Source organism: Triturus cristatus, chromosome 7, assembly GCF_964204655.1.
Source record: "Triturus cristatus chromosome 7, aTriCri1.1, whole genome shotgun sequence".
NCBI lineage: Eukaryota > Metazoa > Chordata > Amphibia > Caudata > Salamandridae > Triturus > Triturus cristatus.
In genome coordinates, this window is record NC_140590.1 from 1,664,127,505 (window position 1) to 1,664,149,265 (window position 21,761).

Sequence of the window (21,761 nt, forward strand, 5' to 3'; positions counted from 1 at the left end):
CTTGTTCGCCGTTAAATGCTTGTCCATTGTGCTCAATGTATTATTTCATATCTGATGCTTCATGTCGTCATGCGTGTAAAGTTGCATACTGTGCTGTCCGTGCTACTTTTTTTTTTTCTTCGTTCTTCAAAATCAATAGAGTTGATTGTCAAAAAAAAGCAATCGTAGCAAAAAATGAGCTGTTATTTTAGAAGCCATGAACTAAAACTGTGATGTGAAACACAGATCGAGTTTAGCACTACTACTATAGAAGCTGACAAAATCGGGTGCCTGCAATCAACCATTAAATTGTGTTTAATCCTGCATGTGTTTCCACACGTAGTCTTTGAATACTGGCATGACGCCAGTAGACATGTTCGAATCTTTTCAATATTCTGCCATAAAGTTTATTTTAAGAATTTTATAATAAGAATGCAATGCATGTGGATGGGATACATTTTAGCATTCAGCAGTAGAAATACAAAGATGTGCTTATAAGGGAATCCTTTCAAAGCATTAAAAAAAAGATTCTGTACCTGAGAAGAGTTTGAAGGTCTCATTGGTATCCGCCATAGGAGCTTGCTGCCGGGAATGACGTGTACAGTCTCCTGGATTTCAGGCATATCATCAGCTTCATCATTTTCAGATTTCACAACATCATCATTCTAACAAAAGAAAATGATATTCACTTTTTCACGACGGTATACAAGGGGATATTCTTCTACCATATGCAGATTATCAACAACCCAGCTTCTTCACAAGAGATGACCCCTGAGAGAGAAATCAAGGGATTAAAGAACCTTAGACAAACAACCGGGAGATATCATAGAAGGGAAACCCTAAAGGTCTATACACAGATGAGGAAGAAGAATGGCACAGTCACTATGACTAAGACAAAGACAGATTACCTAGACAACACAATGGAAATCTCACAAAGATCAACTCTAACAGAAATGCTAGAGTAGGGATGTAATTGGTGTTTAACAGTTTATTAATACTGTTACATTTTAACTGTTGTAATGCATCTGCCTTCTTATACATAGATGCTGTGTAGATACATGAATTTTATATATAAATGGCTGTAAGGTATAAAGTAGGAAATAGGAAGCTATTAAATTTACTTCTGAATTGAGGTACGCAGACTAGGTGATGACATCGAACAGTGGATAGCGAGTTAAGGCACACTGTGAAATTCCTAATCAATATATTTAATGGCTGCAAAAGCAGCAAGAAAGTCCCTTGGTTTTAAATAATCACTATTTTACATCCGTACTCCGTACTCTTCAGGAGACTTCTAGATGGTAGCGAAGACAATATGCTATTTAGGAGTGGTGCATGTATGGATCAAGAACAGGTGAATACCTCCTTTACCGTTTTTGAAGCCCTTTACACTTTCATTCAGCCAAATATATATTGTATATCCCTCGTCATTAAAAAAGCAGCAAGATAGTCCCTTGGTTTTAAATAATCACTATTTTACATCCGTACTCCATACCCTTCAGGAGACTTCTAGATGGTAGCGAAGACAATGTGCTATTTAGGAGTGGTGCATGTATGGATGAAGAACAGGTGAATACCTCCTTTACCGATTTTGAAGCCCTTTACACTTTCATTCAGCCAAATAAATATTGTATATCCCTCGTCGGTAATCACGCCACTCATTATGTTTACCTGTGTGTATTATTGACCCAGGACAATTCATGTGAGCGCGTTCATCGCATTCATTCACCCAAATGCGCTCCTCATACTACCTTAGAGCTTTTCTCATCACATTCACTTTCAGCACCATCATTTTTCCAGTCATGTTCAATGCCCATCATCCTGTTGGTTATCACAACCCTTCACCACTTTGTGTTCATGGTATTGTTGCATACGCTAACATTTTAAATGCCTCAACATGCGTGCTGATCATTTATCACTTTATATCATAGTGCCTGTGACACCCCACAGTCCAAATGTGCTTATAGTACTCCATCACCACTTTATATATTACAAATAATCCTTCATTTCTTTCTTCACATTGTTTTGCTACACCAGTCTGTGGTCATCATGCATCCTATTCTCAGTCTCCACTGTGCCTCTCAAATACCTTTTCCTCTTTTGTGCACCTGACAGTCCTTCTCTTCCATAGAACTGAAGTGACCTGAAATGAAGCATCAAGGAATACAATTTGGTGCGTCTGTTGTGAATGTTCTAGGATTAGAAGTAGTCTACAAACCTCTTTAGGGCACTTCCTCGCCCCCACCCCCCATAAGTGAGCTAAGTTCAACGAACAAGGTCTTTGAAGACAGGTGCGGAGATCATCACTGTTAAAATTGGAGAGGCCGGTTTGACTGAGTGGTATGGACCCACACAGTTACAGCAAACCGAAATCTCCAGCAAACGAATGAGAAGTTTACATGAGCATTCAACAAAGTAAGTTTAGAGGCTCTTAAAAATACTCTTTGGTAAGAAAATCAGTGGTCACACAGAGGCACAAAGCAAAGGGGCCAAACCATAAAGATAACTGGGGACGATGACAAGGTTTTTCTAAATGAGCAAATTAGGAACAGTGGGGAAAGCAGGGGGTATAGTACAAAGTGAGGGTATTATGACTTGAGTCTTGAATAATAATTAAAATCCTTAGGCATCTTAAGTTTTCCTCAGGAGAGGATGGCCACAAATTGATGCCTTCTCTCAATCATGTGTGTGTTTTTAGATTTCACAAATATTAGAACATTTGATGCAGAATCCTGACATATTAATAGACAAATTGCTCAGTTTTGAAAAAGATTTCAAAGAACATGCCTATAGAAGGTAAGACTTATTTTTAATAGATGCAATTGGAATTAAAATTTGCTGTAATTAAATTTGCCTGAAGAGCCCAACCGAATTACCTCTAAAAAGTAAAAACAAAGCAGTAAATAGTGTATATAAGCATCATCCCAATCATATAAGGAAAAGTTGTCCATAATTCTAGTTCTCTTCCTAACCCAAGTCATAAGCACTGAATTGTTCCACCCACGTGCGGAAACCAGAAACACCTTCCTAAAAATATATATATACATATTCACACATGCACAAGTCTAATGTATGAAAGGACGCTTTTATAGAAAAACAAAAACTACTATCTTTGTAGCCTATTAAAGGCATCCAATTAAATTAATAGTCACTAAATTAACAAAAGTAACTATAAAACATCTTTCACGATCCTTGTTTAAAAGGAAAAATAAACTGAATGAAGGGCAATGTTGGTGGATAGGCTGCACTATCAATGAACACTAATACTGTAACTGCGCTCTAGCGGACTCACCCTTCCTCCGCTGCTATATCATGCCTCACACGTGACCTTTTAGTGAGTTCATTTTATACAGGATGAAGAGGATCTTGGGTGTATGGAATAAACGCTGTGCTCTCTCTTGTCTGAGGAGGTGGGAGAGTTGCCTATGACTTTGACGAGGATTCCAATGGAAGAGAACTGAGATTACTGGCAAGTCATTTTTCATTCTCTTTCACATGATCCTCATTAAGCACTGAACAGATAGAGTAGAATGCCCATCTAACGGATAGTAGTAAACTGGAAAGAAAACTGCAATCTGTATCCAAAAATATGCTCATAGATCACTGTCATACTTGAGCATTTGCCCCATTCTTGAAAGATGCTCTGAAGCACCTCTTTCTTTTATTTAGTATGTCCTTGATTTCTTGTGGCAGCTGTAGCCCCACCCCTTTGTTGCCAGAACTTGCTTTTGGCCTCATGTTTTGTGGGGATCTTAACAGTTCTATACAATAGCCAAGCTAGATGACTTTTAGAGTCCATTTGTAGGAGAGGATTGTTTTTCATTCTTCAAGAAAGCCTCTGATTCTGCTCCCTTCTAGTGTCGAGTGTAGGGAGTCGCCTGCTTTGATGTCCTAGGCACTTCCTCCCCTTGCTCTGCCTTAAGAGGACCGTCTTGCTATGCTGGGGTATCACCACTGAGATGGTGCACTTCGAGTGCTGGGTTGTTCCATAAAACACTAAGCTTTGGGGGCGAAAGACTAGGAGGTGGAGGTCAAGCTCTTGGCATCATCCGAGAGATGAAGGTGTTATCGATTTGGTCAGTGGTTTCGAGGGCATTGTGCACTTGGGAGTAGACACTGATAGTGGTCTCCACATCAACTGCTGAGGTGACCTAGATATCATTTGTTGTCTCAACAGCAATAAAGTCCTCAATGGCAAAACCAGAATGGCCCCATCCTCAATGTTGTAGATCTCTATGCCAAACAAAACCTGTATCTCTTTTTCTGGGATGGTCTATCTAAGGATTTACCTCTGTGGGTGTCCTCACTTTGAGCAAGTTATTTTCCAAGTCTCAGAAATGGAACAAGAATGTTCCACAAGGAGAAGCCTTCTATGAGGAGCAATCTTCTGCCACATTTCTTGTAGCTTGTTGATTATGGAGAGTATGTTGTCATTAGCTAACCTGAGACTGCTGGATGGTTAAAGCAAATAGCTTGGCTAGATGAGGTGAATGGGCTATGTGAAGCCAGAAGAGGTACAGCCTTTGATTGAGATCGCTCTTATTGGTAGACGTGGTTATGACAGTTCAAGTTTCAGCAGTCAAGCAGCATGACTCTGACCTTTTTTTTCTTTAAAGTGTTATTTCTGGAGGGGGACCTCTGTTGATGTCATTACCATTCTTTCTGATCTTCTGAATCATAATTACAATCTTTTTACAGGATTACGCATATACATCTTAGTTGCTTCAGGCAAGCAGCCTTAACATCCAGTTCTGTGGGTTAAACTACAGCTATTCATGGGTGGACTCTATAAACCCATTCTCTAAAATGTCTATTGATTTTCTTGGGTTGTGGCTTCACCGGTCCTGGATGGTGCCCAAAAGCCCCATACTATGGGATGTGGAAAGAACACTGCCTGAAGCATGACTGGTTCCTCCCATACCTCTGTAACTAGTGGTATGCATACCAGAAACATCAAAGCCGCGAAAACACAACCCAACCATGTTGTCTAGACAGCATGCACCAAACCAAATTCTTGCCACAGGACAAATTACAATCAAACATGTCGACAAAAAAAAAAGTCTGACTGTGACAGTTTTGGACAGTGCGATCAAGCCACACTTGGCAGTTGCAAGCTACACAAATACAAGAAAAGATAACATTACAATAATCCAAACTCAGAGCAACGAGAACTGTCTTTCTTTAATTTATCTTTCACACGATCACCTTGGGTAGGACCTTCTGCCTGCCTATGAGAGGGGCATTTCCTTTAAAGTTGGGGTCTGGGAATCTTGATGTAAAGTCTCTGCGTGTTGCACTTTTCGAAGCACAAAGGTTGACAGCTTGTCCACTCCCACTGAACTTCCTTTCATAGTGCCCTCATTTAATTCCTTTCTCGTTTGTTCAGGAAGTATGTTCCTGTAGCATTTTCTGCGTGAATTAAGATGGATTCCTTAGTTATCTAGTGCAGGAAGGATGTGCTAGCTAGATGGACCAATCCCAGCTCCAGTATATTTGTATGCTTTAACTAATCCCTAGACAAGCATTTTTTGTGTGCCTAGTCAATTGCTCCAAGTGTAAGACACAACTTTATAATGATTGGTCCATCACAATTGGCGCTCTGAAACCCACGGGTCTAGCCAGCGCTTCTAGTAACTTCTAGTAACTGAGGTAACATGTAACTGATCTAATATTGTAATTTCTGTGGAACCTTATGTAAAGCGCTCTGATACCTCCGGGTCTAGCAAAGCGCTCTGATACCTCCGGGTCTAGCCAGCGCTATATAAAACTCTCAAAATAAATAAATAAATAAATAAAATTGACTAAGGGAAGGAAGGAGACAAGAACAGCTCTTAATAGCCAATCCTTAAAGTTGGCCCTCCGAACAACAACTGGAGAGCTGGTTCAATAAGCATCTTATCCTCCAATCTGCCGGTTTCTGGTGCTGAATAGCAATCTGTGTGGGTGTCAGATGGAATATTTTCTGAAGCATAAAATTGTTTGTCACACAGAAGCAGCCCACAAGTACTGGATAACCTGAAATTGAGTAGTTTATTCAAGGTTGATGTAGAAACCCATATCATGTTGTATTTCTGATTCTTTCTGTATAAAGTGTACATTGATCAGCAGGAAGCTCTCCAGATATGGGTAGACCAAAATGTTCAGACACCTCAAATAATACCACTACCGCTTTTTAATTTGAAAAAAACTTGCAAAAAAACATGCGAGACCCACGTCATGACGAAGGGCTGGACTCTGTACTGTTAGTGTCTGTTGACTTTGAAGCAACAAAACATCCTTGTTTTCTTAGAGTTTTTAAATGGAAGTATTTGTCTTTCAAGTTAATGCACTACATTTAGTCCTCCTGTAATAAATGTCACAAAATGTAGTCTAATGGAAGTAGGTTTGCTTTTTTGATCTACTTGTCAGTGAACTTTAACTCTAAATATGTGTCCATAGATGTGTTTTGCTCCCTTATCCCAAACTAAAAACAATAACAGAAATATAGTCTTGTTCAAACGATGTTTCCAACAATCTAAGTTGGTCCTGGAATAGATATTTCTATGCTTGGATGACATATGTGGCAGGATTTTTCTGATGACGTGCATTTACACACAAATCAGGGCTAACTGTAGGACGAAAATGAGCGCTCTTATTCTTTACAGTAAGCATGTAAAAGTCTGAGGGCCTAGAAAATGCAGTGAATAGTGGTAATGACAGTGTGCAAGACCACCATATTTTTTTATTATAAAGATTTATATTAGTCGAGGGAGCTTCCATTCTGTTGTCCAGAGAGCTACAGGTGGCAAGCAACATTACAAGGTTACGTGGTCGGTGCTGATTTAAGGTGGAAGGAAGCATGTTTTGTTATAGCTTCTTCAAGTTTCAAATGTCTCTCAGGCACTTTTGTCACAGTGATGCAGATAGAAGAGACTGCACAGCAACCTCTCCTCCTGTTGCTATCAAGAATCAGTGGGGAGAAAGGATTAAAAACCTAAATATTTGGGAGGAGCAGGAAAAAAGACCGGTGCGTGAGGTAAATGCTGAAGAACAGTTATCTGACTGAGGCCTGAGAGCTTTGTAAAGGTATGCAGGGATAGTACATCGGCTGGCATAAGTTAGAAATGGAAGATACTAATCATTCAACAGACATCATAATGATGAGGCTGATAATATAGACGTTAGGTAGAGCTTAGGCAAATTATTGCACATAATAGGGATGTGTGAGATAAAATGCTTTTGGTTTTTCTATAATTCATCTTTTTCTATATCATGGCTCCTGAGATTATAATGATAATTGACATCATGCTGATAGTATATAATAAATCTATCATTATAAAACACCATCTGTGGAGTGAGTCTGATGTTTTCATAAGTCCAGATGTGCCTTTGATTCACAATAGAGTAAAATGTGCTGTGGTGAACTCTGAAATTTAAGTTTACCACCTTTAGTTAAAATATAAAAAAACTATTTGTTCTTTATTACACTCTGTCCTGATGAAATATAGTTTGGGAACATTCCTCCCTCCAAGGCCCTCAGCAGTAGGTGTGTAGGGGAAGCGAAGCATATACACCTAGTGGTTTTACTCCACAATGTGAAACCAGAAAATCCGAGATTAATCCCGGCGTCACAGTTTACCAAATTGTGTGATCCTAGGCAATTGTTTTATTTCACTTTCCCAGCTTTTTCTTTATTCTCGTATAAGAGGGCTTCAAAATACATGACTTCCGGGTGTGCCCTGCATAAAATCTTATCATGTGTTTGATTTAATAAACTATAATGTTGTTCATGTATAATAGGATCCCAGGCTACCCAAAGAGTGCACATAACAACAGGCTTGCCTCTTAGTTCACTATTGGCATTGTTGTCTGTGTGGAAGGGAGATTGAATGTTTCTAAATTCAAGATTGAAAACTATCACTTAAAAATAAATACTTGTCCATCAACTGATATACTCTGATGTATTTAGGTGAAACAGTTCTGCATGTTAATGAAATACACTTTTCGAATTTTGAAGAGACTTTATCATATTTATACACTTTTGCTGCAAGATGTCTTTAAAAATGAAGGTGTTCCTAAAGTTAAGTGGTGTAGAACACCCTAGTTAGCTCCTCTCTTTAAATTCAATTAACCTTTGAGTAAATGCTTGCCTGTTTATTTAACATATTTTAATAATATTAGTGCTGAGTACAGTAAACAGCAGCCCTGAGCTGCTGTTGTCCAGGGGGTCGTATGCAAAGGTCAGGTGGGCCGCATGTGGTTCCAGGCCACACTTTGAAGATCATGCTTGTAGACCCTGGGTGCATACGTGGAAAAGTCCTGCTTCCTTGCGTTTTCTTTTTTACACTTCTTAGTGTGCAGTCTGATGGTGTCCTGTCTGCAATTGTGAGCTTGTCTGCAATAGAAGCAGGGGTGATGGATGTGATTACTTTGTAAATGATGCTTCTGGCTTTCAAGATGGTGCGGGACGGCAAGAGAAGCAAATAAAGTTCCATCAGAATGTGGGCGGTGTGATCATATTTCTTTCGGCACCAAATGAGAAGTGCTGCAGCGTGTAGGATGCACCTAAGGGGGGGGGGGGGGGGCAGTGTGGAGTCTGCCAGGCAATGGACCAGGGCACTGCCAGCATCCGGTTTCAAGAGTATGACAGATTGAACAGGAGTTCCGAACTCGCTTTCTAGAAGAAACTGTTTCACTTTGAAAGCTGCGAATGAGCAAGTAGTCATCCTTTTTGAGACGTTGAGTACCTTGGACATCTTCACACGGTTCATCATGTTTGGGATACAAGTCATTTAGGATTCTCCTTATAACAAAAGAGGGGGTTTATCTAATTTCACAGAGTGCAAATTAATCTACTCCCAAAAGCATCAAGACAATTTCAGTGTCTCTTACAGGTTTTCAGACAATAGTAGGCCTATTTTGTCAACATACTAAAATGAAACATTGAAATAAATTCAGTATTTCAAACAGTAAAAGGATCAATGGGGTACTTTTCTCTTCTTAAAAAAAATACTCTGTAACAACTGTTAGACGAGGTACACCAAATACTAGTAGTGATAAATGCTACTGGTCCTGCTTATATAACTATTAATATTACTAGCAATGGTACCACTACTACAGGTTCTATACTGTTAGAATAGTGCATCAAGCACTACTTCCAGCATTCTTGCAACTGAAAATACTACAATGATTACTTTGACTTATTACTGAGACCTATGCCATCAAAGCTGTCCCCTACCCTACTACAATACTTCATTTGGCAGAAGTAAAGGTCAGAATAAAACTGCAAGTACTTTGACTACTACTGTTATGTTAAGGAATAGGAAAGTGCTAAAGAAATGCTAGAGTAATACTGAAAGTACTATGATAAAACGTACAGCTATCGTTTAACAAGGGGAGTCAATCAATCAATCAATATTTCTTTATTCGGCTTTTCAGAAAAAAGGCCATAAAAGATACAATTAAAACTTATACATTATAAAATTATTCATTAAAAAGCTGTAAGTTTAAAAGTACATAGATGACAGCAGTGCTTTCCATCTGGTTATGGTATGTTATAATCAATTTAACAATAAATGAAATAAATTTGATTACCCTAGGTTCAGTCTATGTCGCATAATATATTGTAGGAGGTTAGAAACAATATAAACCGTCTCCTCCCCTTCAAGTGTCTGTAAAAAAAGTAGGGCTGGGCGGTATGTGCGGAAACCCTGACGTTTTAATAGGGGGATTAATAGTTTTCTCCGTTGATCTGTATAATATTTACAAAAAAGAATAGTATGGGCTGTAGATTGAAATGAACTCCCATCACAAGGACAGGATGGCAGTATTCTAGCCCAGTTGTTCTTCAACGGGAAAGTCACCAAACGATGGAAGAAATTCAGTCTAAACCTGACTAAAAGAAACAACTCATATGAAGTTATATTATAAGTCAAGTACGGCTGAATTCCAAATGTCGTCTGAACCATTAAACTGTGTCTAGCTGTTTGTTTCATAACCTCTGAGTTGAGTCTAAGGTCTTCAAGATGATTAAAACAAAGTTTATAGAAAACCTTTCTTGTTAACTGTTGTATCTGGGTGGGGTCGTTGTAGTATTTTTCCAACCCAAGATCAGTTAAAAAATTCTTAACATAGACTAACCACCTAGATCTGTGTGCATTATCTAGGCCTTTACAGTCTTTGATAATTTGTTGAGTAATGACTGTTTTTTCTGACGTCCAGATCCGGTGCCATAATAGCAGAGGCTGGATTCTCACCAGATCTATCGCATATGGCAGTCCTAATTCCAGGTGACAGGAATAACTGGCAGTTGTAGTGGGTAAAGCAAGAAGGTATTTCAAAAAGCCATTCTCGACTATTTGGATGGAACCCACAGTTGCATGCCCCCATACACCAGCTCCATACAGAGCTACTGAGAGGCATTTTGCTTTGTAGATTTTAACCATCTCTGCAGGTGTTTTTTTCCCTATTTTCTTTGAAAAATTTATAAGTGCAGAGGTGGTTCTTGCGAATTGCAGTTTTCTTGCTTCGACTGCCGGTTTCCAGCTAAGTTTCTCATCGATCATGACACCAAGATAAGGATATTTGTCAGTAGTTGATAGTCTTTCCTTATTCAGATAAATGGGCCTAATTTTATTGTTCCTGCCAGAGCCCGCCTTCATAACGAAGGTTTTCCCAATATTGACTTTAAGGTCTAGGGTGGCCATAAATGATGCATAGGTACTTAGGGCTCTCTGAAGTTCATTAGGTGTACGAGCCAATATCACTGCATCGTCGGCGTACAAAAGGGCTGGTATGCGGCGGTTTGCTACCATAGGAAGGTCCTGGGATCCTTTCAGCATCTCCCTCTCCAAACCATTTGTGTAGAGGGTGAATAGGAACGGAGCCAGGACACAACCTTGCCTTACGCCCTTTTCTACCCCGAACGACGCCGTGAGTTCGCCACTAGTACCAAACCTTACTCTGGCTGATGCATTAGCATACAATTCCCTGATATAAGTCACTACAGTCTGTTCCACCCCTAGATCTAATAGGATGGGCCAGAGTTTTGAATGACTAACACAGTCGAATGCAGCTGATAGGTCAACATAGACCATATATAAAGCTCCGGCTTTGATGTTAACATATTTATCAATTAATAATGATAAATTTAGGGCTTGGTCTATGGTCCCCAAACCTTCGCGGAACCCATATTGTAAGTCGGATAAGATGTTATTTTGTGTTACCCACTCCTGTAAACGATCAAGTAATATCCGGCCCATCATTTTACCCGTGGAGTCCAATAGGGAGATGGGACGGTAACAGGATGGTGAATTCCTATCTCCTTTTTTGAAGATAGGGACTAATATGGATTTCTTCCACGATTCGGGGATACCAATCGAAGATAATGCATTAAAAACCCTAGTTAAGAAAGGAATCCAGAGCTCAGAGTGTGTTTTAAAAAAGTCTATGGGAACTGCATCAGGACCCGGGGCCTTCCCTTTCTTGCTTGCATTTAAAGCTCTTTCAACTTGATCACATGTAATAGGCATGTCAATTGGGAAAATCGAAGGCTGTTGGTTGGAAAAATCATTTTCTCTAGGGAAATGTGGTGGTGAGTTAATCTTAAAAATCTGTGAAAAATGCTCTACCCATTCCCTTTCATCTATAGCAACCTCTATACTCGGGGAACTGTCCTTATTATTTAAGAAAGGTGTTTTTACTATCTTCCAAAAGATAACATTGTTGTTACTTAGACAGCTTTCATGTAGTTGGTCCCAGAGTTGTCTTTTTAGTTCTAATTTCCGTTCCTTGATTGCGATATTATAGGCCCTCCTTATTTTAGATATTTCTGCCCGATCCCTATCCGTCTTGTGTAAAGCGAGTTTGAGTTTTGTATAGGCTGCAGTGCACGTATGGTTGAACCAGCCCTGTCTATTCTTCTTGGGGTTATTCTTATTTACCATTAGCAATTTCTTTATGGTGTATATCACCGTGGCAAAGTTGGTAATAACATCATCGTCTGAAGTAGTCAGGTCTAGACACTTCATTACGGATGTATATGCTTCAGTGACCACTGAGTTGACAATTTCTATTGGGTCGACTGAAGCCCACTTAAGAGAATAGCCATTAACTCTTGCTAGATCTAAATTATTTTGATCAAGAACGCTAGGGATTTTAGGAGAAGGCCTAGTGGAAAGAAAAAAGGTTATAGTAAGAGGATAGTGGTCGCTCAAAACTACCTGATGAATGTCAAAGATAGTATCTTTCATAATCGAGCCATTTGAGAGCAAAATGAAATCAATAGTAGAATTGCACCCCCTGCCATGGAAGGTGGGGGCCAGCGTCGTGTTTCCATTAGCTGGTTTATTTGCAATTCTCAGATCTAGGTTAAAAATTATTTCATTTAGTGAACTACCTAAAGTTGAATGAGAAAAATGTGGCATGGGATTATCGTCCTCATCGTTTAAGCCACATAAAAAAGCATTGGGAGCACCACAAAGAGTCTGATTGAAATCACCACCCCATATAACGGTCAATTCTCTAGTTGATTTCCTAATTATGGATGATATTAAGGAGAGAATAAATTTAATTTTTTCCATTGCATCCAATTCGGATAAATTATTATAATAATTGACCAGAAGGAAAGAATCCCTAGAATTTAATGTAAGACTAAGGAGCTGAAAGTTAGAATCAGACTTTATAACCTCTATCTTTTCTAACTTAATCAAATTCGATATATATATAATTAGTCCTCCTTTAGCCCGGCCAAAATTAGAACGTTGGGCGGGTGAGAAGTATGTTCTATAACCGGCCAGGTGGGTCACTGTTGTCAGCCATGTCTCCTGTAAGCACAGGACATTAAAATTTGGAATAAAATTAGTCCAGACGTCATTCTCCAATTTGGAACGTAAACCAGCAACATTCCAAAAAGCAACTGCTATTTTTAGTTTACTAGAGTCTAAGTCAGAAGCAGTGTTAGAGTTTGGAGCATGTGTCGGGGATTGCAATAATTCATCCCTTAGCTCCAGGACGGTGTTTTGTACTAAAATAGATGGTTGTTTAGTAGCTAGAGCTGTGCAGGATAAGGGTGAATAGGAAGAATCACCGTATGTTTGCCCTCTCCTTGGACCGCTAGAGGTACCCTGATCAAAGTCTTTTAGGGAGAGTCAATCGACATCCTCTAGACCTCTAAGAGGGGAAAAACGATTGGATGTTAAAATATGAAAATTAGAAGGCCTCTCTTGGGGCCATGAAGAAATATTGGGCTGTATTAAGTTTCTGGCTAGTGACTGTGGATAAAAATAGGTCAGGTCATAAGTTCTGATAGAACTTTGATCTTGACGTTGGAACCAATTAGTTATATGCCTGGTTGCTCTCTGATCCCTGAAGTTGACAATGATCACGTCGCCTTGGATTTCTTTCGGGCGTGGGCCGACCCAGCCTAATCTGCGAACATTCAAGATTTCCCCATTAATATTTAAAGGCAAAGGCCTGTTTTGTCTCAGCCAGTACATCACTTTGTTTTTTAGGTCGTAGTAGCCCTCTTTCTTTCCTGTTTCCAGGGCCGGAACTCCTGTTAAAACTGTAACATAAGGGACCGCTTCTGGAGGTAGATCTATATGATTACAATTTAAACCTTTATTTGAACTCTCAGCGGTGGCAGCAGGTACGTTATATGGTTTATTTCCTAGGTCGCAAATTTTGGGGTTAACAATGATCTGACCTTGTGTGGTTTCATTGTTACTTTTTGTGGTTGGTGGCAGTTGTTTATGGCTTACTGAAACTGGTAGATTTTTACTTGCCTCTGCGTTTATTTGCCTGCCATTAGCTATTAGAAATTGGTTAGAATTTATATGACTTTGTGATGATATCGTAGTTTTAAGCAATAAATCTTTCAGTTGGTCAGTGTTTCCTTGTGTCAACTTCTCTATTTGTTCTAATTGTTTCGACAGACCCTTTATTCTTTCCAATACAGGAAGAATAAGTGATTTAACTAGTAGTTCTAATTGGCCCATTAGTTCATTGCTAGAGTCCACCTGGGTCTCAGAACCATTCGTTTGTTTAACAAGAGAAGGACGATCGGTAACTTGACATCCCATTTGATTAGGCTTATGACTATCCTTGCTATTAGGGAGTGTGCTGCTTTTACTGCTCTTCTTCGTTCCCCTCTTTCTTTTTTTCGGGGGGGGAGGAGCACTGCTGGTAGTTCTTCTACCCTTCTTCTTTTGGGGGTTAACATTAGCAGGCCTAGAAGGTGACGAGATCAACGATATGCAATCTGAAGAGGAATTAGAATACGTTTTTAAAGGAGGCGATGGTGGGTGAGTGCGGGAATGTATCAGAGGTATTGAGTCAGAAATAGATGGAATGATCCTAGATTCGCTTTGAGAGTCGTGTATTAAATGAGGAGCAGGTATTGCAGGATTCGGGGAAACGACAAATTGAATCGCTCCAAGTGAGGAACGTTTATTTTGTGCATGCTCAGCCGACAAGCGCCTTTCTACTATAGCAATCTCCTGTTCCAAAACTGAAGCAGCCCTGGTTATAAAATTATCTAGGGTACCACGCACGGAACCACCCAGTGACGTTCTATTCTTCGTGCCTCGTGGTGACATTTTCAAATCAGTAAGTAATTAATCCTCTCAAGATAGCAATAATCCGCAGGACAAAATGATCAGTCACACACGATATGATGGAAATGTCATAAAAGTCCTGCTTAACAGGAGGTAATGTACCTTTTGTTGCGGTGGGGCACTTCTTAGAGGATGGGCCCAGCCCAGCCTCTTCCTGCCCCTGACGGCCACAGACGGCCCGCCCTTTGCCCGGGCTTAGCCCGCGCGCGGTCCCGCGACGCGGGGGTCACGATGTTCTGTTATGCGCCTCCTGGCGCCAAAACTACGTCGGCGGCTCTCCTGCCGCTGGGGATCGTGGGGGTTGTAGTTCCGTCCCCGCTCCGCGGCCGCTGATGGTGATAGCGGCGGCGGGGGACGAAAATGCTGCAAGAGGTATGGATTCAGCGGGATAGCGGCGTGGCAGGGTGACACAGAGTATTTTCAGGCAAGTCCACAGTCTCAAGATAGAGCCCGCTTTGCCGGGGTCACGATGTTCTTTTATGCGCCTCCTGGCGCCAAAACTACGTCGGCGGCTCTCCTGCCGCTGGGGATCGTGGGGGTTGTAGTTCCGTCCCCGCTGCGCGGCCGCTGATGGTGATAGCGGCGGCGGGGGACGAAAATGCTGCAAGAGGTATGGATTCAGCGGGATAGCGGCGTGGCAGGGTGACACAGAGTATTTTCAGGCAAGTCCACAGTCTCAAGATAGAGCCTCCGACAAAGATTTGAGCACCTGCACTTCAAATTTTACAAATTAAGCACTGATAATAGCGCCCTGAAACCTTGGCAGCTATGCGAGAGAAAAAAAAAACCCTGCTTAGCAGCACTCTGAGCGTTACGTTTATCCTTCGATTTGGACCAGCCGGCTGCATCTGGATTGCTTCAATCGTAAGCAGTGTTCCGTAGTATTACGTCATTCCGCTACGCCCATCAAGGGGAGTCAATTGTCTACGATCACACCTCTTTTTGATAACTTTCTCTGAAGTCTATGTAAAAGTAACTATAAATAACTCACTGTAAAGTGTAGTTGATTTCTAAAACCTGTAGAGAGCTACATAAATAGCAGAGGAAAGTCTCTCCAAGAGCTTTGGTGGGGTTTGGGGCTGGGGAAACAAGAATTTAAAAAAAACACCCCTCCCCCCACACCGAACCTCCCAAAAAGGAGTGAATTTTATAACAGACATCATGAAATATTGATTGAAACCAAAAAGTCACATCAAAAAGGTTTTGGTTACATGAAAATGCCCGGCTGCGTTCATGGATTCTTGCCTCATAGTGGGTGAAAATTAACTGCCCAGCCCGTCATTCCGAGATGTGAAGAACTTGATTTCCTTAAAGCAGCAGTGTCACATTTCGGACATGTTAAGAGGGATGACTTTGTGCACAATATAATTAGTGGATAACTTTAGAAAAAGACACCATATACATTTTATTGGCAATATTTCCTCTATCAGATCATTTTGAAAAATGGAAATTGTATCTACTGTTACGTCTTCTGGAATCTAATACCTAGGTAGAGAAATTCTGTGTGTTTGTGTTTATATTTATATTCTCTCTCTCATTCACTCGCTCTCATTCTCTCTCTCATTCTCTCTCTCTCTCCCTCTCTCTCCTCTCTCCCTCTCCATGAGAACAGCTACAGCAGGGTCACCATTTTTTTTACAAGCTGCTGACCATCAAAACTTTGTTTACTGGACATGACAACAGCATGTGGCTTTAGTCTTTTAATGTCACAGTATGTCTACTACAGCACTATTAAGAAATGGAGCTAGCTTGTAACTGAGGAGGCCATTAACAGTCTATAGAGCAGAAGGCATGGCCAATTACTATGACAATTGGTGCAATATGTGTCCAGAGGAGAGGGCTCTTTGAAGACTAAGAGGAAGAGCCTATGCACACCAAGTGCATGATTATGCAGAGTTTCTTTTCATTCATATTTATTGAGGGAACACAGCTGAAGATATACTGGACTAGTATCTGCCTTTTATCTCCTGCCAACAAATAATGTGCAGCAGTAATTTTCATTACTGTCATGTAATTTCTAATTGGCTGATGCCTGCTCCCTCCCAAACTCAGACACCTCACACTCTACCTGCTTAGTCCTTTTCTGTTCTCCATATTTCTTGTCACTCTTCTTGTACGTCTCATATGTGGCAGGATCAACACACCACAAACATTCTGTCCACTTCCCGTAGATCATGAATAGCTTCTTTTTGCTGTTGACAGAAGAGATAAAAGTATGTGTTTTAAATGATCCTAAAGCTGTCTGTTCTATAACAGTGATGTATTCACATTTTATACATAATCTGTAATTACAAACCACAGTAGTTTTAAAAACAATCAAAAGAAGATACCAGGTATCAAGCGTATCTGCAGCTCATCTAAACCAAACTATGCACAAAGCTGGTCCCATGATAAAATCTCCCTGTTATATGCCGTACTGAGTCCTGCCTTTGGCAAAGTTTGAGGCAATTCTCAGAACCACTGTTGAAGAAGAAACAAAGACATTCAAACAAAACAAGTCATCAATCCAAGAAAGTAAACTGCATTATATGGCAGCATCAATGTTGCTGCAGGGCCTGACCCCCAACTAGCATGGCAAAATTATTTTATTTTAGATCCAACACTGGATCAAAGGCACCACTCCAGTGTCCTCTAATGACTTCTTTATTTTCTTTTACAGGACACAGGGACAGAGTTCCAACATCCGGAAATGTGACAGCAACATTTTCTTCAAATTGTGGCCAGCCAATTCAAAAGCTGCAGGTCTGTGAACTCAGCTTTGGGCTTGCGGACCTGAAATGGAGTGGAGACAAAACTATCTTGCCTTATCATATTCCTTTATTCCTGCAGAAGGTCCTTGAACTTGAGTTCGTGGACCCCCCACTTAACAACAGTCCGTGAAAAAGCTCAGCTCAATTCGTGGCCTACAAATAACACTTTTCTACGCCAATTTCTAAAACAATACTGAATGGATATACACAAAGACACATCCTTGAGTACAGCTATACTTAATGCCAACTTTGGTGTTCCTTGCACTCAGCTGTTTTTCTGTAGCTCAGTCAACAGCTTTCTATAGGATTCAAAATGGGAAATGTCACTTTTTTTATTGCTCTTTTTATTTTGCTGGAGGATGCTAGCCTACTCAACTTGAGTAAGGAGTACCACTTTAAACTGCTCAAAACCAGTTTGTCAGGGAAAAATGATGTGTAAGGTGGCTGGTCTGAGAGTACCTGGAATTTGCTCACAAATCAAGCCAATGTTGTGGCACTTAAGACACTTTTCAAGGCGACAAAGTGCACAACTGTGCATTGGCTCAAAAGGGGTACACATGAGAAAGGTAAGACCAGATTTTAAGTCCCAATGTGGCATCACAAAGTCTTTTGTATAATCATGTGCTGCAAACCTGTGAGTAATCTCATCACAATGCACATTTTAAACAAAGAAAGCTGATCTAGCAACAGTAAAAGAAAAAGTCAAAGAGCTGAAAAAAGCTCTTGACTGTACAAATCCTTACTGGACCAACGAAAAAACAAACCACAACACTACAGACATATTTGCTAGGAGTAAGTCAACCTGGCAGGTGTCGCACAAAGCCATAAACTTGATTTTGTTGAGGGGCACCTGCCTGCTACAACAACCTCAGGAGGAAGATCAAAGAAAACTAGCTGCAGCTGCTCAATCTTCATTCATGGAGGTGCGAATAGTGTAGGTACGAGTGCTGGAACTTGCTCTGTTCCTGCGACAGTATATCCATACGCAACGGCAGCTTGAATGAAGGACAGATGCTCATGCCCAGACGTTCTGGAGAACACAACCTAATGGCCCATTTGGGGGGGCTACTAGGATGCCATATCTTTTTCTGAAATTCAGCTACAAGGGCTAAAGGCGGGAAGGCACACGAGAGCCCAAGGGGAGGAGTTTGCAACTGGCCTAATCCCGATCTAGCAGTCACTACTTCAGAAACGTGGATGGAATCCGATACGTTCCTCAGTGATGTGCCCACTGGAACTTCGGATCCCAATGCAGAGGTTGCATGTGCCATCTGGAGCGTTTGACTAGCAGGATGCAGGAGACCAATGGACCCATGAGCCTCAACATCATCATCACTGAGATTCATGACAGAGGCTGAAACATCGGGCTCAGAGCCCAAATGTACTGGACTCTTCACTCTGCAGGAAAGGCACACAACTGACCAGCATCCAGGATGGCTCCAATGAACAGGAGCGTCTGCAAAGGTGTGATTTTGGCACCTTGATAGTGAACCCCAAAGATGTTAGTTGGCTTGCTGTCATCTAGAGGTGGTCTACAAATGCCTGTTATGAGCCCACGTTCAACAGTCAGTGGTGAGGGTAGGGGAAGACTGGAACACCCAACCTCTGAAGGTGTGCTGCGAACTCCACTATTATTTTCATGAACACCTGATGGGCACTGGCGAGACCAAAAGGGAGTCCTGCAGACTCAAAATGCTCCTGCCCACTGTGAACCACAGGTAACATCAGTGGCTCGCAGGACGGGAATACTGAAATAATTGTCCTGCAGGACCAACACTACCATCCAGTCTCCAGGATCTAGGGCAGACAGAACTTGGGCAAGCGTGATCAACTTGAATTAGTCCTTTTGCAGGAAGGAATTGAAAGGACGAAGATCTAAAATAGGACATAGGCCTCTGTCCTTCAGCATAAGGAAGTAGCGGAAGTAACATCCACTTCCTGCTTCTAATGCCAGAACCCACTCAATGGCCCCTTTGGCCAAAATGACCTCTACTTCCAGCTGCACAACGAACATGTGGTCTTTTGCCAGCTGCCCTAGAGGGTGGGGAAGTGGTGGAAGGTGCGTTGGGGATTAAAGAAATGTGAACGCGTAGCCCAGATGGACAACTTGGAGAACACTTTTGTCTGAAGTGATGTTTTGCCACCTCTGGAGGAAATGTTGGGTCCTGCCTCCTACAGTTTGTGTGTGTCAGAAAGGACTAAGAGGCGGGAGTCTGAGCTGCATGTTGTTCCTGAAGCCCTGAATGTTGTCTCTGAGAGCCGCTGCCTTAACCAAGGAAGGGCTGAGAAGGTTGTTGTGCTAACATTTGGCATTTGTTCCAGGGCCATGTCCGTTCTCTCACTGAAGAGGTTACAGCCATTGAATGTCAATCCGTCAAGAATGTCTGGGCATCCCATGAAAAACCTGTAGACCTCAACCAGGCATGGTGACAAAGCACCACACTGGTGCCAACTTCCCGACCCAAACAATCTGTTGTGTCCAGACCTGAATGGATGGCAAATTCTGCCGCATCCCTGCCATCCTGAATGGTTTCGGCTAAAGTTAGCTGTAGGTCATTTGAAACTGCCACAAAACAGGAGGCAGTTAGGCAAGCGGCAGCTGGAACTGACCGAACATAGAGCAAGACTGGCAGAAGAGAGTATGTTGCTTGCCAATAACCTCCAGGTATTTGAGGTTGCGGTCAGGAAGGATCGTATGAAAGGCGTTGGGGTGGACTTTTTTGATAGAGGCCTGTAACACCAAACTCTCCAGCATTGAGTTATGTACCTGAAGTCAGGATTGCCTGATGTGGATCTGTGACGACAATCAACCTGCTTATATACTGGAGGTCCAGAACATGATTTATTCTAAGTGCCCAATAAGGGACTGGTAAAGGCTTCGTCAAATAGCAGGAGCGATTCGCAAGGTGCTTGGCCAGGCAGCAAAACCTCAGTTAGGAAGTTGGTCTTTACTACCATGGTGAGGAGCAGCAGGTCAAGGACCTATGCGGCACTCTGCATGACAACAGTGAAAGAAGCACTCTGTTCTGTGGCAGGACAAGCAAGGAGAGACAAGTCAAGTGTTTGGGGAGGAGTCTAGACAACTGTCCACTTGTAGTTCTTCGCACCAATTGTCCTCATAATATCGAGGGGCAAATTTGCCCCCATCATCATAGTTTGTATTATTGTCTGAATCAGAACATAAGATCTGGTGTAGTGCATGAGCTCTATTAAGTGGTAAAGGCAGTGTGTTGGAGTCGGAAGGGATTTCGGTTGCTGTGCTCCAGTGGGATTAGAACATGGCCAAGTAGAGTTCAGCTTGGCCTAGCAAACCACTATGGGTTGTAGAAGCTCCTTCGATGCCGGCACCAGCATCTATGTCAAAGGAATCAGGGTAGAAAGAGGTGCCAGAAACTAGTCGGCAGCAAAGCTAGTGCGGAACTAGAGGTGGGTTTAAGAGACACAGATGAAACAGGGAGACAACTTGCCAGTGGAACTCCCGACTGGAGGCCTCTGCAGATCCTTGGGGCACAAACACACACTAGAGGGAACTGGAAGTGTGCCAAAAATGCACAGCTTGGTGTGCAAAAAAATCCAAACTGAGGTGGCAAAGTATGCAAATGAACGATGGGCTGGGAAGCGGCCCCAAGTGATTGCCAGTGGCAGAGATTGATTCAAGCATTTCATCCATCAATATTTTTGTACATTTCATTGTGATGCCTTAAGTGGGACAAGTATGCCGAGACGTGGGTCCCATGCACACTGTGCCACTGGAACCAAACTATACCTGGCTGATTTTTTTGTATACTTCATTTAAATGTGCAGCACTGGCATCCATACAGGCCTAGACAGGATGCGATGTCGCAGACGGATTCAGAAATTCGGGCTGCATGTGGGTCAGACTTGGAATTGGCTCTTCAGGAGTTCAGAAGTAGGACAGCGTTGCATGTTGACACCCTCACGCCCTCTCGAGTGCGAAAGTGATGGGAAGAGGACAATTCCTGCTTGGGCTTCTTGGACTTTTTCTTCAACTTACTGAAAGGCATTAACTGCGACAAAGATCTTCTGCAGGAGTGGAAACAGGACCTCCCTTTCGACTTCGACCAGTCACAGCACGGAGACTTCAGTGTTTGGCGATGCAGAGTTCTACTCCACGTCCCGTTTGCCCTTCAGGTTCATCGGGGCGCTGTTGTCGCAGGTCCTGGAGTCCTGTCCTGACCCCAAGCATCACAGGGGTACCCCGGTCAGGTCACTGACCGGTGTTTCTGGCAGCCCCAATAATTTGTTTGGTAGATGACATAATTGCATTGCACACTGGTAAAAAAAGTTTTGAATAATCTTGTGCAAGCCGAAATTAGTACAGCTCAAATTTTAAAACCTGAAAAGTTTCACTGCTAAATTCTGAATTTTGTGATCCAAAATTGCTTTGTTTAGGTTGGATAGCAACTATGTCATGGCA

The 21,761-nt window shown here is 41.7% G+C and overlaps 1 protein-coding gene across 8 annotated transcripts in view; it reads right to left on the bottom strand.

Moving 5' to 3' along the window:
* Window positions 1-21,761, bottom strand: part of OSBPL2 (oxysterol binding protein like 2) — a 391,960-nt gene that overhangs the window by 64,372 nt on the left and 305,827 nt on the right. For 7 of the 8 annotated variants that reach the window (XM_085619766.1, XM_085619763.1, XM_085619767.1 and 4 more), the window contains 3 exons: window positions 16,642-16,765; window positions 2,069-2,122; window positions 516-644 (listed from right to left, as the gene is read on the bottom strand). In XM_085619766.1, coding sequence (XP_085475892.1) covers window positions 516-644; window positions 2,069-2,122; window positions 16,642-16,765 — 307 coding nt within the window. The remainder of the gene's footprint in view (window positions 1-515; window positions 645-2,068; window positions 2,123-16,641; window positions 16,766-21,761) is intronic. The other variant, XM_085619768.1, reaches the window with a different exon arrangement.